The sequence below is a fragment of the Blastomyces dermatitidis genome, assembly GCF_000003525.1.
Source record: "Blastomyces dermatitidis ER-3 genomic scaffold supercont1.1, whole genome shotgun sequence".
NCBI classification, from domain to species: domain Eukaryota; kingdom Fungi; phylum Ascomycota; class Eurotiomycetes; order Onygenales; family Ajellomycetaceae; genus Blastomyces; species Blastomyces dermatitidis.
In genome coordinates this window covers 9,335,189-9,352,149 of record NW_025544774.1, presented here as the reverse complement: position 1 = coordinate 9,352,149, position 16,961 = coordinate 9,335,189, and the positions used below count along the sequence as shown (strand labels likewise).

The 16,961-nt window shown below is 46.2% G+C and overlaps 6 protein-coding genes across 6 annotated transcripts; 2 read left to right on the top strand and 4 right to left on the bottom strand.

Moving 5' to 3' along the window:
* Positions 1-71: 71 nt before the first annotated feature.
* Positions 72-2,251, bottom strand: BDCG_01276 (potassium channel protein; the record flags this gene model as incomplete). The annotated part of the gene is made up of 3 exons (XM_045416779.1): positions 72-1,782; positions 1,857-1,975; positions 2,081-2,251. The coding sequence occupies 3 exons, from the start codon at positions 2,249-2,251 to the stop codon at positions 72-74; spliced, it is 2,001 nt and encodes a 666-aa protein (XP_045272431.1).
* A 509-nt stretch (positions 2,252-2,760) lies between these two features.
* BDCG_01275 (uncharacterized protein) lies at positions 2,761-5,170 on the bottom strand. The gene is made up of 3 exons (XM_045416778.1): positions 4,088-5,170; positions 3,613-3,993; positions 2,761-3,523 (listed from the first exon to the last, which is right to left on the bottom strand). The coding sequence occupies exons 1-3, from the start codon at positions 4,880-4,882 to the stop codon at positions 3,020-3,022; spliced, it is 1,680 nt and encodes a 559-aa protein (XP_045272430.1). The 5' UTR covers positions 4,883-5,170; the 3' UTR covers positions 2,761-3,019.
* A 58-nt stretch (positions 5,171-5,228) lies between these two features.
* On the bottom strand, positions 5,229-9,562 carry BDCG_01274 (pH signal transduction protein PalI). Its single transcript, XM_045416777.1, has 4 exons — positions 8,678-9,562; positions 7,291-8,572; positions 6,979-7,226; positions 5,229-6,914 (listed from the first exon to the last, which is right to left on the bottom strand). Exons 1-4 carry the CDS (start codon positions 8,865-8,867, stop codon positions 6,874-6,876), a joined length of 1,761 nt encoding a protein of 586 aa, XP_045272429.1. The 5' UTR covers positions 8,868-9,562; the 3' UTR covers positions 5,229-6,873.
* Positions 9,288-10,884, top strand: BDCG_01273 (uncharacterized protein; the record flags this gene model as incomplete). The annotated part of the gene is made up of 4 exons (XM_045416776.1): positions 9,288-9,514; positions 10,198-10,242; positions 10,671-10,794; positions 10,865-10,884. The coding sequence occupies 3 exons, from the start codon at positions 9,288-9,290 to the stop codon at positions 10,705-10,707; spliced, it is 309 nt and encodes a 102-aa protein (XP_045272428.1). The 3' UTR covers positions 10,708-10,794; positions 10,865-10,884.
* Positions 10,885-11,656: 772 nt separating this feature from the next.
* Positions 11,657-13,701, top strand: BDCG_01272 (uncharacterized protein). Its single transcript, XM_045416775.1, has 2 exons — positions 11,657-13,466; positions 13,536-13,701. Exon 1 carries the CDS (start codon positions 12,261-12,263, stop codon positions 13,122-13,124), a length of 864 nt encoding a protein of 287 aa, XP_045272427.1. The 5' UTR covers positions 11,657-12,260; the 3' UTR covers positions 13,125-13,466; positions 13,536-13,701.
* A 28-nt stretch (positions 13,702-13,729) lies between these two features.
* On the bottom strand, positions 13,730-16,746 carry BDCG_01271 (RTA1 domain-containing protein). Its single transcript, XM_045416774.1, has 5 exons — positions 15,837-16,746; positions 15,041-15,759; positions 14,861-14,963; positions 14,642-14,791; positions 13,730-14,552 (listed from the first exon to the last, which is right to left on the bottom strand). The coding sequence occupies exons 2-5, from the start codon at positions 15,057-15,059 to the stop codon at positions 13,841-13,843; spliced, it is 984 nt and encodes a 327-aa protein (XP_045272426.1). The 5' UTR covers positions 15,060-15,759; positions 15,837-16,746; the 3' UTR covers positions 13,730-13,840.
* Positions 16,747-16,961: the final 215 nt, after the last annotated feature.

Sequence of the window (16,961 nt, the reverse complement as noted above, 5' to 3'; positions counted from 1 at the left end):
CTCATACTCACTGCCCCTGACTGCAATCTATGGGTATCAGAGAAATTTGCGGAATAGGGTTGTCAACTCAGTTATGCTCCATTTTGCTCGCTGTACTGCTTGAGGCTCTGCTGCTTGAGATCGTGCTCTAAAGCAGCAGACAGGGCTTCGAAGATCCATTGTGCTTCGTCTTTATCGCCAATCAGTGGACTCCTTGTACCAATCCAGCTCCAGTTGTTGTTCTGGACGTTCGGCTTTTCGACACCTACTGAAGTTCGGAGACCAATTCGGGGGTGGTCTATTCCTTGAATTTCTTCGATCTGGGAATTAGGAATATTTATATAGCTTGAGCATAATTCCATCTTCCCCACAAGTGATAGGTAGAAATACCATTCATCATACGTGTACCTTTTCGGGGGCTGGGCGTTTAAGTCTCGATATATTTTGCGAATTTCGCGAATGATAATGTATCGGCGCTGGTGTGGATTTGTGGTTGCCTCTTGTATATCTTTCACTCTAGATTCGTCCTTTGTGCTTAGTTCCCCATGTCCAGTAAACACTCTGGAAGTCGATGGGCTCGTTTGGTAGGCTGGAATGTTCTCGTTACGGTGGGCTCGAGAAATAGTGTGGTTCAAGAGCGCCCGTGGCGTTTGATAACTCAGCTCTCGCAGCTGTTGTAAAGGGGAAGCTATTACATCCTTGAAACTCGTCTCGCCAGGAAGAACAGTCAATTCACCAGCAAAATTGGTAGCATCCTCGACAAACTTTGCAATGGTACTCCCCATGCTGGAGAATAGTATCGTCATAGTAGGGATGGCAAGCAGGGACCAAAAAACCAAGAAAGGCTTTCCCCATGTGTCACCGGGTGTGAAATCCCCATAGCCGATTGTAAGGAGCGACGTATAGGCGAAGTATAAAGACTCGAAATATGACCAGTTTTGGGCTTGTTCAGCAAGAAAAAATGCGAGCGCACCAAGGAGCCACAGTGCCATCCAGGCGCATACAGCAACACCAAGCAAAAACCACTTTATTTTGAATGAAGCAACTTTATGTATCTGGCGCATAAGGTAAAACTCCGCTTCCTGCCTCTGGCTTTCAGAAAGCTGAGATGGATCGGAAATTGGTGGAAGCTTAATCCCACTCACTCTTCCCGTCCCTTGTCTGACTTGGTCTGCGATTCGTTTCCTGGTCAGTTCCGTCCGTCTGGCAATTATCGCGTTTTTCCCGCGTTCTATCATCAGATCTCTTATCGATGTAACAACTAATGCTAGGGTCAAGATCCCCCCGACAGCGTAAGGGAATAATAGACTCCGACCAGTATGAGTCTTGGGGGCTATGTCTCCAAAACCATCTGTAAGTAGAGTGACATCTGCCCAGTATACAGCGTCAAGGTAGGCCCACTCTTCGACGTGAGCAAATATTGCAGCACCACCTAGCAAATAAACTAACCAGGTGATAGTCTGCAGCATTAGAGATCTCTGGTTTGTGGTGAGACGAAACTCTTTGCTGTAATGTTTTCTCTGTGCCCCAAAAACGGTCACAACCATGAGTGAAGAGACCAGAAAATAGATGGCTGCGGCTATAATTGCATAGTAATAAGCTTGAGTCATCCGGTGGGTGGTCGTGTCCGTACGATGGCGGAGAAGAGCTGCCAGGCAAATAAGCAGACCTGAAGAAATGTACCATCCTCCGATCGTAATGGGTTGGGCAATTGGGAAAGGTAATCGCCTGGCCATGTTCAGCAAGAGAGAAAAGTTGGATACTAATGCAAAGCCGAGAGAAATTGAGTTGATAACGACCGCCCTAGGGAGAGTCATTTATTGAATTAGCAAAAGAAACTCGAGCAAAATATGTAAACAGTGCAACGTTGATACAACCATTTAGGATCCGGTACGGGTTCAGCATCTTCGAGCGACCCTCCAAGGGGGATTTTGACCCGCCATCGATCTGCAAGAGAACATATGCTAAATGCGCTTGCGGTTGGGCCGAAAGTTCCCTGATATTGTTTATTAGCATACGACTCACGTAGAAAAATGAGGTCCGAACGCCCAAAGGTTGGATCGCGGTATAACCTCCAATGCTTAAATAGAGGAACACATACCGCTAGCAACGGAAACGCAGTACTCGCCAACCACCACCGGGTCTCTAAAGGGCAAGTCTCGTCATCCTCAGGGTCGTTCGGGGCGACATGCTCTTCAAGAATTGTGCTTTCATACGCAGGTGACTCTCTTCTTAACGAGGGAGTATGTGAAGCATGGTTTCCGTTGTCCATTTCAAAGCTCAAAAGAGCCGGTACACAAGAAAAGTTGAGCAGGGATGGTGACCGCAACGGTACTATCTACTCCTCTGTGCTTGGAAGGTTATGGCAGCAGCATTTGAAAGGCTTGAAATTGCATACATCCAGCACATAGTTTCACTATCTGTCGCAGCCTTGAAACTGAGTCGGTGGCCTTCTCGAGGAGTCAATGTTCGACAGACGTCTCTTGAGGGCGATGGGATTTGGACCCACTCACACATATATCAGCTGCCGCTAGCCACTAGATCGATCAAAACAACCAACCATGTTCAACCTCTCTCACAGATTGTTGGACGTCTGAGTGGTTGTATTGGTGTAGCTATCTATCTAGTGGCCATATGTAGTGTGCGGGACGCTAGTCCGTACTAGGAAGCCTAGGGCTCCCACAATAGATGCTTAGGTGAACTACTTGTCGAACTAGTCTTACCTAGGTAGTCTACCTGACGTCATTAGTCATTAACTAGTCGCTCTACGCTCTAATAAAAACAACATCTTTCGAACCTAGTTGACAGTATAACAACAAAGGAGGTATCTAACCAGGTAAATAGATTTCGCGTGAGAAAGAAAAAGAACCTAAAGACTACAGTTCGGACTTATTTGACCTAAAATAAACACCAAGAGAGCGCCACATTTAGACCAAAAGCTAGCACGATTTGAAACTAGAGGTTAAATAAAAACAGGCCCAAATCCCAACCCAGCTTGCCCGGAACTCCTCCACTTAGAAACAATACGATTGGGGTTATCTCAGTTTTGAGCAAGAATGCTTCGTCCTCCATCGGCCGTGACCCGTTTGCGGATTCTCACCCGGACATATCGCGGTCCTAACTCTCTAATTCTCAATGCTTTCAACGCGGCTACCCCGTGCGGCGGCTCAGGCTCACCTGGTGATGGCGTGGATTCTTCCAATGCTTCATCTGATACGATATCAAGTATCGCGCCTGGACAAAATACCAAAGCCTCGCCAGTTTTTAGAGTCACGATTCTGGAAAATAAGTTATCGGGGCCATATTTCGGCTTGTTATTATCGTCAATCGCTGCACCAGCGAGATGCCCTCGTAGTGTTGTGAACCAAGCAGGTGAACTAAAACGGTGGACAATGGTTACGTTGCACAGGTCCAGTAAACTGGGCGATAGCGTGGGCTCCTGGGTTGCGATAATGACCCGTGTAGCTAGATGTCTTTGCTGGCGGATCAGTGACAGCAGGGTGTCTGTTAGGTTCCCGCCTTCACGGCTGTTTGTTGTCAAGAACTAAATCGAAGGATTAGGATTATGTTGCCATAAACTGAGCACGAAGGAAAATGAGAAACAAGGGGGGAAATGGAGAAAGTTGTTCTAACCTTATGAGCTTCGTCCAATGCCACGACGCGCCCGCTCTCATTCCGCCGCTCCATGAAAATGTTCAGGCAGATATTGAAAAGCGAGCACGCATCGTTTTCGTCCACAAATGGGCAACTCAGGTCAATGATTGTCAAAGATCCCGGCGGAAAGTCCCAGATGTTTTTCCCCTGCCTTCCCTTCCCCACTGCAAGCCCTCGGGCTGGCTTTTTATAAGTCTTTTCGAGAAACGATTCGAGCAAATTGAGCCGCATATTCAGCGGTCCTAGTTGGCCTTTATTCAGGTTCTCAGCGACGTAGAGACGCTTTTTAAAAGAATTGAAATTTATCCCCCGTGGACCAAGCGCCTCTGCAGCCATTTCTCTCAGGACTTTCGTAACGACCTGAAAAACAATTTCATTGTTAGAACGGTTGTGGAAATATTTTGTGATCAGCGTCACCAGAAATAATCATTGGCTCGGTAGAGAAGAGAATTACCTCCATATAAAGTGGAGGCGCCCCTTCACCACTAACCGCCATCAAATCCTTCATCATCCCCAACGTTAACTGGTCCTCACGGAAATACAAACTGGAAACTTTAGGCTTTGGAGCCCCATCCGCCAACCCCGGCATATTCGCATAGAGTCTCTCCATATGGCCAAAGTTGCTAGGCGCAACAAGCACACGGACCGGAACCTTGGACGAAAGATACGCCGCCTCACATAGCTGGCCCGTGTTCACGCCCGTGAACTTATCGTAGTGCAATACAAGGCCGGTGAGAGGGGATGACAGCGTCCCCGTCTCGGACGGATGGAGTAGTGCATTCTCAAGCATGCATGAGAGCGTATGGCTCTTCCCGCTTCCCTGACTGCCGCAGATAAATGTCGACCACGGCGCGTTGATATTGGCATACACCAGATTGGTCGATCGTCTGATATGGGTTTCTGAGGTGGCTTCCCCTTCGGATCTGCCGTATGTCTCTGTCCGCATGCCCATCAAGGCATACTGGGGCAACGCGTCCTGCTGCGCCTGAATTTGCATGGCCATCTGAACGCCAGAAGAAAAGAGAGGTGTTGTGCGGATCTCTTCTAGGCGCGCGACATTTTCTTCGCCGTTGTTGTTGGCTCCCAAATTGTCGTCGTCCTCAATTAAAGCCAGGTGGCTTGTCAAGTCCGCAATGGCGACCATCCTTCCGAGGTTGGGGGTATTTTTCTTCTTGTGCGCCTTGGATTTTTTTGATTTCCGCTTCTGAAGAGGCAGTTGAATTTTGTCCTCTGTGTTTTGGAGCTTCATAATTGCAGAATGGACTTCTCCGCGCCTACTTTTATAAGTTTAACAGTCGATGGATAGATATGATGGTGGTTTCTGGAGGCCTCAAAATCAGACCATTTGGCAAACGCCGGGTTTGAAACTTTTTCCAGGAAAACGATAGAACCAGTTTCCATGAGACAACCAAACATTCAAAAAAAAAAAAAAAAAAAAAAAAAAAAAAAAAAGGAATATGATGATTAACACACAAAGTACACAAAGGAATGGGAATGAGAATAAACAAGTTTTCGATTATTAACTACTACACTGCTGCAACAGGGCAGATCTGTACGGAGTAAGTCCATACATAGCTCTGGCCCCAATTAGCCATAGTTAGCTTCAAGCTTACTAAGGTCTACTCCGTAGTACTCTGTACTCTGTACAACCATCAGAAGAAAAAAAAAATTGTTAACAGATTGGAGACCGACCACTATAATTACCGGGTGGGTGTAAATTGAGAAAACGTATGATGAAATAGGTGAAAGAAAAAAATCAGTAGAGCTGAGAGAAACTGGCAAACTACATATAAATCTGATTAAAGTTCATGAAGAGAGAATTAAAAAGCTTTCTATTAAACAGCATGAAGCTTTTCCCCCAGTCTTCTTTACATGCAGAGAGTTGAAGATATTCAAGATTAGACAATGAAAGTATCATGACTGAAAAGAAAGAAGGATCTCTCTCTAACAATCATGTTAAAGTTAAAGTGAGAATCACATGGCCATTTCACTGGGAGTAGATAGTTCAAGGAGAATGGACAAAGGTGGGGGAAAAATCACAAGAAAGGATCAAAAACCAAAAGGAATAATCAGAAGAACCCAACAAAAAAACAAGAAAAAAATGATTGAACCTGCATTAGTCTGTCCATCCCATCCTAATTTGCTCAAGAGACATTGAAAATAAGAACAAAGTGTTCCATCAAGACGAGTATGTAGACAAGACAAATCAGAAAAAATTACAGTCCCAAAAACAAAGCATGAAAAATCATCAATCCATATGGCTAAACCAGTGCGCCAATTCAATTCCCCAAAGTAGGGAGGTGGTGGGTGGATAACAGACAAGAAGGAAGGGGGAAAAAAGGAAAGAAAGGTACGAGAATAAATATATGAACATGGAAGAGGAAAAGGAGGAAAACATTGCGGCGCCCCAGCTTCCGCTGGAATATACTATGGTGTCAGCATAGATGAGGGAAGGGTAACTGAAACGGCTGTGAAAGAGAAGAGAATGGGAATAAAACGAAGATGGTACAGAAGAATGCAGCGGAAACTGGTATTCAAGTAGTAAGACATAAAACAACAAAGCAGATCAAAATATACAGTATACAGTACAACAAAAAGGCAAGGTTGAAAACCAATGTCCAGGATGTAAAGAATCAGCAAGAAGCGTAGTGCAGCTGCTCAATGGGAAATTGCAGGTGGATAGTTAAAGTGTGTGCGAGGTGATACAAAGAAGAACCTTGCTATGTCAGGGGTATTTCATTCAGGTATGAGGCGCATCCCATGGTTATTTTACACAGCAGCAACCAAAAATCATCAATTGGCGTCAGTATAATTCCAACACTCAAAGGAAAATCGAACTGCTGCATGACGTTTTACCCCAACAGAGCTCGTTGTGCGATATAGCGGAGGGGAGCTATATGATCAAGCACAAGAAGTTCAATAATTCGGTTGCCCCAAACGCAATATATATGCCAGACAAATATCCAGGGCTAATGTCGAAATTGTTTAGTGGAATAGAGCTTCACTGAGGTGTAGGTGTAGGATATCTACCACCGCCATCATTAGGACCATTGTTCAGTAGTGGCGGTGTAGCCGGGATGGATGGCATAGCTGGCGCCGCTGGTGTTCTCCTACTACCTGGACCCCCACTACGACCTCTCACCGCCGGAAGTTCGAAATCTGGATTATTACCCAGTAGCATATCTTGTCGCCTTTGCTTGTCACGTCTAATTTCGGCTTCTGGAGACCGCCACTTAGGGTTTACGCCGCGTTGGGATACGGAGGTGAAATGGCTGGTTTCGCTGGCAGCGGGTGAGTGAGCGCCCTCGGGAAGATCTTCAAAGGATGTTCTCGGCTGTAGCTCACCTAGAGCGCCGGGTGTTAGTGCAGCAGGCACATCACCGGGTTCTGAGAAACGGGGTTCAACATCTTCGTAATAATCGCCCCGTGAAGTGGAACGCGCGATTGGTGGTTGCGTGGTGTCTCCAGCGAGACGTTCCAGACTCCTTGACTCGTATGCTTGGCCATTTGGGCTAGGAGATTGGCGTGCGATCACCGGAAGGGTGGGTTCCCGTAAATGTTCCTCCCATGCCGCTCTGGGTGGAATATATTCGCTGTAACTACAAAGTTAGCTGCCAAATTGTGATGATGAAATTATAATAGGGCTAGCAGACTCACACTTGTTCATTGTACGGGCTGTTTGGACTTCGATCATGTTGATTAACTTGTTCCTCTGGGTGAGGACCAACGATCCCCCTAGCGACGGTATTATCCATTGGAATGTGAGGGTCTCGTCCGTGATCTGCTACCGAGCTCGCACCCAACCCGGGTTGCATCTCAAAATCTTGACCAGAAGTATATCCAGGCCCAACTGGAGATGGGCCTCGCGCACCATCATATCCATAGTCTGCGTGACTACCTGGGTTTCCGTACCCATCTGGATTAGGAGGACTCGCCCCGTACGGGGCATATGCACCTAACACCTCCGGAGGGTAACCTGGAGGTGGTCCTCGACCTCCACGCATCGTTCCCCGGCCCATTGGACCTCCTCCGCCGTGCATCCCGTAACCATGGGGAGGCGGCCCTCTTGGGTCACGATATGAACCTCCTCGGCTTCTTATAGGGTATCCACCCCTCCCACGAGGCGGCCCATAGGCATGTCCACGGCCGCGCTGGGATCCCATACTACTATTCGAATACTGATTCCGTAATCTGGGATCTGATCGCGGCCCCCGCATCTGGGGTGGTCCAAAACCGGTAGCACCTGGTGGAAGCGGATTGCCGTACTCATCCACCGGAGAATTGTAGGGCCTGCCGTCATGAGCCGGGGGACTACGTCTATCACCTGGGAGGCGAATGTTGTTTCCGCCATCGGGGCTCGTGCTGGTTGGGGTGCCAGAATTCAGAGGCCGCCTATCATCATCAGGCGTCCTCGAATTGGCTTCAAAGCGTGCAAACGCTGGAAGAGAGTCCGGCGAAGACGTGCTGTCCATGGAAACCTCGTTCTGGTTCGGTATAACCGGCGGGGGATCCAATTTTATAACATTTTGACGATTATAGAAGTTCTCCCCGCTCATTTCCGCATTTTCTGCAATTCTTTTTTTCTGAGCTTTTCGGCTTACAAGCGTCCGTCGCATAGCACAAGTGAGGACCCCGCTCGCAGTAATCAGTATAGTTGCTGCAAGTACAACCCACCCGCCCCATTCTAAATGAGGCACGAAGAGAAGGATATCAACAAGGAATGCAAGGAGCGATACGAGAAGAGTCGGTAGGAGAAGGATGAGAAGACCAAGGAGATATCGGGGCGAATGAGATGGGGAATGGAAATGAGCCGCAGCTGCCAAGCCGAAACAGGTAAGGGTGAGGATTGCTGCAACTGGATGGACGATTAAAAGAGAGGATAGCGAATGGCGGACGCTTGAGGGAAGGCTAAAATCCCCATCTCGGGACGCATCGCCATCTGCAAAACAAATAATGGATCAGGATTATGTTCGAGGATTAGGAACCGTGGGTCGTTGTTGAACGACTCAAGGTAAAAAGGAAGAAAAAAGCGTCGAACACTCACTCGAAGTATACCCCACACGGATAGGCGTGCAATCATTGCCTACACAATACCCAAAAATGCCAAACTTGATATCGTCAACACTAGCAAGGGGTATCGACTTGATAACTGGCGTCGACAAAACAGAGAGCAGTAATAGAATAAAGGCTGTGAGGAGGAGAACCGAGAGCGGTGTTGCTGGCCGCAGTAACATGATGTCGCCTACTCCGGTCGCGCTTCACAAGCGGCTGGTTCGCGACAAGCGGGGGAGAGAGGCTTTCTTTGGCCTGTACCAATTGCGCAACGGAGTGCAACGACCAACGATCAATACAAGGTGGACAGGAAACAGATATCTGAACCATTGAGCATTGGGGGAAGGACAACAACGGAGAGATGGAAGCAGAATTGATTGATATAGCGACTGGTATAAATGTCAATTAGCCAAAAGCAGAGGCCTGAGTGCCGCAGTTACGATAGATAAGATAGGCATAACATCGGACGGGAACCGTGTTCCAGGCGCTGGTCCAAACAAAACAAGATCCGATCAATGGCGAGAGCAGGCCAATCTTCCCGACCAAAGAAACGAGAGCAGGCCCTAGCCAACGACAGGAAAGGAGAAGAAACAGAATGAATAATGGGGGCAGCGCGGGGGGGAGAGGGGGGGTTGAGATGGAAGTTTGAGGTGAGGTTGCGAGATCGCGAGCCAAGCGAGGAGTTGAGGAGACAGACGTGGATTGGGTGTAGAACTTATGGTGGAAGTACGCAGCGGTATGACAGACGCATGCCCGGGGCTAGTAGTGCCTTGGCAACGGCACAACCTGGCGAACCAACCTCGAGTCATTTCAGGGATGGTACGGTACGGTACGTATATTGTAATTTTCCCCCGCAAGTGTAAATTACATATTTTCCAGGACCTTCGGGCAAAAAAAGAAAAAAAAAAAAAAACACACAAAGCACACTGACGGGCGTCAGGGGAATTGCTTAAAGATAAGGGGTACAGGGTTGGATCGAACTTTCTGCGCCTTCTGCCATCCTCTTCCTCACCGTTTCTTTGTTTACTTGCAGAGCGTCAAATCTCTGTGAGCAGTATTACTACTAATGGATTCTGGAGTATGGAATTATCACGCCTCGCCACCGATGTGAGAGAGATATTACATACACAGTCACAGATTTCAAGTCAAAAAATACACTTGTTTTGATCCATACAAGCAAAAATACAGATGATATTTTTGAAAATGAATAAAATAATCAAGATTTGACTTTTTCTATGTAGTATTTTTAGTGTCCATTAGAGTGAAAAGTGAAGCTCTCTAACTTAAATGAGAAATAAAGAATAGCTTGTCATTGCCTATTCAAGATCTGATCAAAATAGTGGCATCCACTCACTATGTACAAAATGTACTGTACAAACACACTGAACAGGCCCTAAATTCATTATTATTAGCTACAGCTTGTTGCGCTCATTAATAGGCTAATGATTATAGTACTCATGCCCAAGTCTTGTCATTATTGTCATGTTGATACTATGTAGTCGATGCACACAGTATTATCGACGGACGGCTTGCTGGTATCATGCATAAACATCAGTGGTAAGTCCCCCTTCTCTTATCTAAAACATTAGTTATATTCATCCCTATCAAAAAGGGGGGCCGTGTCCGTATAAATTGCTCTGATATAGTTACATCTGTTGAATCAACTCAATCTAAAATAATTGCGCGAAAGTATGTGTTCCAAGCCGCTACCACGAAATCCTATTAGAACGAACTTTTCAAATCGCGCGGGAAGTACTGGCTCTTCTTGCAGGCTCCATCGGAAACTCCATTGTGAAACAAAGAATTATCACTAATAGAAGTTGCAGGGCAGCGGAGACCGATAATACTAATACTCGCCACCGCCTTGGGTACTTCCTGACCTCTATCTTAAGTCCTCTAAGAATACCCTCTCTCCCTAATTTACCCTGGACGATGTCTTATGTCAGGCCATTTTGCAATGTTCTGTAGGGAGACTAACTACATAGTAAATGCCACTGGAGTCAGTGGTTTATTAAGGTTTGACTGTAACAGCGACAGAAGCCGGTCAGTTTTGCACAACCTTGGAATGTCTACTCCGTACGCCAGGTACTGACTACAGACTACCTACAAGTAGGTCTGTGTACATGTACCACATCAATCCCAAGACCTTTGCTAATCTCACTTGTTTGCATTTAACTAGCACTTTCAGCCGGGTTATATAAGTTATATAACTTAAGTTAGAGCATGCTTGGGCCCGTCCAAACGCGACCCCCCCCTCCCACGCAACCCATAAGTTACTCTAAAAGTGGTTGGACTGGGTTGACAGATTTACGGCAATTCAGGGTTCGTTGCGTAAAATTTGATTAGAAAAAGAAACGAATGAACAGCCTTACCCATTGAAAATATTCAGGGGTATCTCATGTCTCGGCCTCGACCTCGGTCGGGCCCTGGAAATTTCCGCTGTCTACATTGACTTCACCTCCTACATACGTACATACCTCCTCCCCCGTCGCCTGCGTCCTGCTTCCAAGCAATGAAGATCTATTGGTCTCCTCAACAGACCGCAATAATAATGTCAAATATTTCATATTCGAGCGATGATTCTGCAACTGCAGAACTCAGGCCCCACAGTAACGAAGTATTCATTCAATATTTCACCTGCAGGTTCTTCATGATGTATTCAGATTGAATTATGTTCATTCTGAGTCCTAGCGTGTACTTTGACTACAGCAAAATAAATGAATATCCCAGAAATACACACACCAGAGTCTTTGGCTGTGTTGTTATCTTAAATTCATGGTATTTATTGATCTTGTTAAATTGTGAAATATCACAATTGTTAATTGCAACTTGTCCTACAAAGACCTCCCCGCTTAATTGCCTAGCGAGCTATCGCGGGATCTTGATATGTACCGCACATTCTTCTACAAGTTATCGAGAATAACCGCCCCAGAGTTACTGTTGGGAACACCGACTGGGTGTTGCCCTTGGGCATTTTTCTTCAATGGAGTGTCCCAGATAAAAGCCGCGGAAGGAGTTTAATCAAGAAGCGCCCACATCAAAATATGCAAGAAAGCTGCATCAACTCCAGCCTCAGGAAATACCCTTCGCAAATTTTTTTTATTGTTTTCATCTCAGTTTAATGGCCATTCACCATTCTCAACCTCTCCCCACTGCGTCAACATATCTTAGTATTGGCCCATGCAATTGTTGCCACCTTTTCGAGCCTTTTTCCAGCCTGTTTCCTATTCCACAAGAGAAATGAGATGAGAATGATCTTTCCGGCTCGGCTCAGACCACCACAGCACTTTCATCAGAAGTTGCAAAGAGAAAAATGAGCATGAAGAAAGCGGGCGATTCCCATTAGCGAGCCTCTGCAGTAAAGGAAGGACAACAATACCAACTAAGAAACTAACAGCAAGTTCCTGTAATGGGTTTTTGGTAATATATAGAAAGTGTATATATATACCCATTGCCCTGCCCTCAAACCTGCTTGTCTGTCTGGTCATGATCCTCATCACGTCTCAATCATTTTGACAATTCTGCTTGCATTGCAACAACGCCCGAAACTCACAGCATCACAGTAACCAGAAAGTATGATGTCTGTTCCGCCCAATCAACACCCTCCACAGGCGCTGCCAAATCCAGACAACCCATTCGATCCAGCTGTAAATCACTGGATGTATTCCTTCGTGCAGAATCATTTCCAAGCGTGGAAATTAGGCATTGCCCTAGTCAAAAAACTGTCAGACGAAAAAAGAAGATTAGGCTCACGGAGAGTAGGGCTTCACAGAGGCGCGGATGAATTTCTTTATTTCCTTGTCGAGCCGCGAGGCCAACCGGAGAATGATGAACGAACATCATCCAGTTTTTGGTCATGCGGAGAGGAACCAGGGATTTACCATAATCAATATGAAATCACTCCGACAAACTATCCCGGCATCTTGCGTGGGAGCTTTTTCAGCGTTGAGGACACCATCTGGATTTTGAACACTAGCACGCTTCCTCGCACCGGAAAATATTCGCCCGCTCGAAGGGCAATCCACCTTAGGCGCATATACTCCTTAGCTAGGCGAAATCACGACGATCTGAGCTGCCATCTCAGTCAAGTTCGCTACATGGTTATTACAAATATTCCTCTTGAAGAATTTACGAGCCGACAGGTTATTGAGGACGCAATTCAATGGATATCTCACATTTATGGCCCCTTGGACGTGAGCATATTCAAGTTTGTACCAAACTACCCGTCAGGGAACCATGAAAGACAGATCGAGGAGGATACTATATTCTATACCCTGCTTGGAACCGAAGTTATGATACCGATCATGGAATTTATATACCATGAGCTGCGCTGGACTAATTGCTTGGGCGTAACTGCTGTTGACATTGCTGTCTACCGAGATCGTCCCCAACCACGATATGATCTCCGCGTGACCTTCGAGTACGGTCCGCTGCCTTAGAGGAAAATATTTTCTTTCTTAGAATCAATCCTTCAGATCCCAATCTTTAGAGTCCTATCCGTTAGCATCACTTATCTCCTTTTTTTTCTTACTCGTCTCTACTATTTGTTTTTCTTCCTGTCTTCTTCCCCTATTTTTTATAATTTCTTTGTTAGCAACCTTTCTTACTCATCTAATCTATGCTTTGTTTCCCCCCCCCCCTCTCTTCTCTTTTATTTCCCCCGCACTTCTTAGTTAGGAGATAAATATTAGGATTTTTTTGGGTTTATTAGTTCCCTTTGGAGTGTCTATCTTCTTCATCCTACTTTCTAACCAAATGTGATTTGCTATTTAAGAATAAGGGTAATGGCTATCCCTTGCTGTGAATGAAGTAAAACCTTGGAAAGAAAAATTGTATTGACCATTGCATAGTTGAATAGAAGTGCAACGAAGCGATAAATGGTCATGATAGATCTCTACAGATGATCATGACTTGGCCAACGGGTGAAGGAGTAAATTAGAAATATTCCCAATATAAGGACAAAGCGAGAGCAGAAATAAATGAATTATTGCGAAGGAAAAAAAAAAAAAAAAGAAAAAAAGAAAAAAAAAGAGAGAGAGAGAGAGAGAGAGAGAGAGAGAGAGAGAGAGAAGAAGAAGAAGAAAGGGAAGAAGAAGAGAGAAGTTCTAGCTGGTTTAATGAAGCGATAATATACGCGCTCGGAATTGCAAAGTTTTCAAACCGCGAGACGGTGTGTATCAGAGTGATCATGCAACGAGACCGCGTCTTCTTCCCAAAAGGCAGTCTTCTTGTCTTTCCCCTTGGCCATTCCAGCAAAATCAAAAGGGTCAAAAACAGTTAGGAGAAAATGTCTATCATCGACCCAGCCTGGGCCAATGCGCTCTGTTTTCCCATCCTGCGCTAGATAAATCACATTGGACCGGGGAAGGCAGCTGGCAGGCGGGAATATATTCATCAAAACACCATTGATGAGTATGGGTATTGCATCGAGGCACCAGAAATATGCCTCGGTGCGGCCCATAGCAGATCCCCACCCTTCAAATGTGTCTATAGCACGAAATACATTCCGAATCGTCAACAGCACGCACGACAAGTAGAGGGTTACCAGCACTTTTCGGATTCTTGGTTCGTGGATACCAGCTTTGTGTAAGCGGCGGTGGAAATGGGCGACGAGAACGCCAAAAAGGGCGAAGATCGGGATTTGTGCGAGAATCGAAATCTTGATTAGGATGGCGCCCACCTTTAGCGTCCCTGGCGGGTGACTGAGATTTGACCCTATAGATGCTCCAGAAGAGGCCAGGGCTTCGATGATAACATCGCACCCGAGAAAAGTCGATATCACGCGCCCTGGATGCATTGGCGATAGCCAGGGGACATAATACAGTACACGACCGAAGATGATAGAGTTTATGGCGAGGAATATAGGGCTGTAGGAACTAGTCAGAACAGCGCTTGAATAGTGTCTGCCCATGAAACCATCCAGGGTGACATTGCGGTGGAAGGGGGGATGGCTTACGGGGCACAAAATAGGAAACACGACGTCGCAATGAAAAGATTAAGATCTCCGTAGAGGCCGTGAGCTGCAATTTCACGGAGGATATAGCCGACTACGAAGATCAGCGAGACCCATGGAAGCAGCATGCCCATCCGCCACGTTTTATATCTCCTGCAAGAAGGGCATCAGATATGCGATCCTGAGTATGGAGAGGAGACAGAAAAAGAGGTTATCTCATACAAGTTATTTTGCCATAGATGCAGAACGCCCGAAACAAGCCAAAGAACCGCAAAAACTGCGGAGGCTCCCTTTACTGGCTTGTACTGGAAGAAACTAAAACCCTCTGTGGTAGGAAGCCTGTATTTAGCTTGAGGAAGCTAATAGTGTTTTCATTGTCTGTCAAGGGAAACTGAGACGTACCAGTGCCAGGTCCGCCCATCGCAAAAAGGAAATAAATAAATAAAATCCTTCGATTATCCAAAAATTAAATGATGAGAAATGGAAGTAAACACTGGAACAAGAAGCAAGGTTGGTCTAAGCATTAAGATGACTGACAGTATGGCCTGCACAGTAAGGACACGAAATAGATGCTCTGGACACAGAGTATTAATCCAGAAGAAAGTGTGCGCCATAGCTGCTTTTTCAAAATATTATATACTCCTATTCTGAAGCGCAATTGAAGCTCGTCGATCGTACTCTGTATAGATCGATCCCATATATCAACATCGGCAGGTCGGAATGCACTAGCCGCATTCGGTAGAATTTCGTTTAGTTACGCCTCACTCGCGAGTGGTCAAGCAGCCAATAATAGTAATACGAGCGGCGGCGGGACTCCTTGCCAGGCTGACAGTCCGACAAAGTGGCCGATATCAAAGAGACCCATCCCATCCCATCCATGATATGAGCCCGCATTCCCCAATGGCACCCCGGCCATATTCTCAGGATCTTCTTGGTGTAAGTTATCCATCAGCCAAGAAAGACTATTTCGTAACTTACGCGATACGAAATACGAGATAAACGCGCTCAAACCATAAACCGAGGCTAGCAACTCTGTTGTACAGGCAAAGAAAGGCACGACTCAGAAACACTTCTCCACACGATGCGATAGCCCTCACACGACGCTACCGTTGTAACAAGATCTGATTATCCATGGAGATGAGTCGTGGCCAAAGACAGGGGAGAGATTATTTCTCTGTCAGGTCAGCCTGTAACTTACCTAACAACCAACTCTCAGAGCAACACACACAAGCTTGATCTGTGGTTGGACTTCACACAGCCACGGGCAGCGGTTCTAAATATGCTTTCCCAGGCTCACTGGGATAACTTCAAAAGTTCATCGTTCATCGTTCCTCTTGAGAAACGGGACAAATGAATCCTCTTGTTCTGCATGGATTCTCCAGCATCACCACATTCACCATCAGGACCAAATAGAGTGTGTTCTACTGGACCGGGGTTTTAGGCCTGATTTTTAAGGAATATCTTTCCGGCACCGGATACATTGAACCACAGGGGGAGTAGATGCATCCATCCTTCGCTGGGAAGAGCGCAGGCGGGATACTTTGAGTATTTTTCACGGTATTGGTCACATTCAATTCGTTGGATGGCGCATCGCCAATTCTTTCCTAAGTCATTCCTTCACTTTTCGTGTTTGCGAACCTTGTGGAAAAACACAGTTTGGTGTACACTGCCCCAGACAAAGCTAAGGCGTGCCTAGAAGTATGGTTTGCATTCCTTGTGGCATTCTCTCCTGCTGTCTTTCCTGGATATTGCGTTTGTGACTGGCCGTCGCGGCCCTGGGCAAGGCTATGTTTGAATGGTGACAGGAGCTGGCACTGCTCAAATTGCCATCTGGTCCGTTGACTCGGGTCCGTTGACAGCAATTACCTCCCCTTGGGCTTGGAAGTATGAGCCAAAACCCGCTCCGAAGCCTGGTCGCCAAATTAAGGTGTGGTCCACACCTGCATAACAACGATATATTTTGGTGTATGGTCTCGCGTATAGCTGATGGGAGGTCATGTTCAAATCCTACCTAGGTACCGTTGGATTTTCTCATTCTGGTCGTGCTGGTCAATAAGTTTGATTGCAGTTGGAGCAATGGTATAACGATACGCCATACGACTATCCCCCGCCTGTTCCTTGGTTTCTGGCTACTCAACAAAGCTTGACGGACCGTAGCTTTTGAACGAAACCCGTCAAATGTGCACCTTATTAAAACAACAATGGGGCATTCTTGGTATCTATAACTCTGTGTGGTATTCTTAAGGCAAAGCTGAGTCCAGGCCCTTTGTTCCCAGTTCCTGAAGAAATTCTGTAGGTATGATTCCGCTCAAAGTTAACTGTG

Excerpts from the sequence above, each read along its gene's own strand:
- BDCG_01275 (XM_045416778.1), bottom strand. The coding sequence starts at position 4,882 with ATGAAGCTCCAAAACACAGAGGACAAAATTCAACTGCCTCTTCAGAAG. Across the intron at positions 3,994-4,087 it reads CGCCTCCACTTTATATGGAG|GTCGTTACGAAAGTCCTGAG; the intron begins GTAATTCTCTTC and ends ATTGTTTTTCAG. Across the intron at positions 3,524-3,612 it reads CATTGGACGAAGCTCATAAG|TTCTTGACAACAAACAGCCG; the intron begins GTTAGAACAACT and ends CCTTCGATTTAG.
- BDCG_01274 (XM_045416777.1), bottom strand. The coding sequence starts at position 8,867 with ATGTTACTGCGGCCAGCAACACCGCTCTCGGTTCTCCTCCTCACAGCC. Across the intron at positions 7,227-7,290 it reads AGCCCGTACAATGAACAAGT|CGAATATATTCCACCCAGAG; the intron begins GTGAGTCTGCTA and ends TTGTAGTTACAG. Across the intron at positions 6,915-6,978 it reads ACTAACACCCGGCGCTCTAG|CGAAACCAGCCATTTCACCT; the intron begins GTGAGCTACAGC and ends ACCCGCTGCCAG.
- BDCG_01272 (XM_045416775.1), top strand. The coding sequence starts at position 12,261 with ATGATGTCTGTTCCGCCCAATCAACACCCTCCACAGGCGCTGCCAAAT.
- BDCG_01271 (XM_045416774.1), bottom strand. Across the intron at positions 14,792-14,860 it reads CATCTATGGCAAAATAACTT|GAGATATAAAACGTGGCGGA; the intron begins GTATGAGATAAC and ends CCCTTCTTGCAG. Across the intron at positions 14,553-14,641 it reads TGTTTCCTATTTTGTGCCCC|CCCTATATTCCTCGCCATAA; the intron begins GTAAGCCATCCC and ends TAGTTCCTACAG.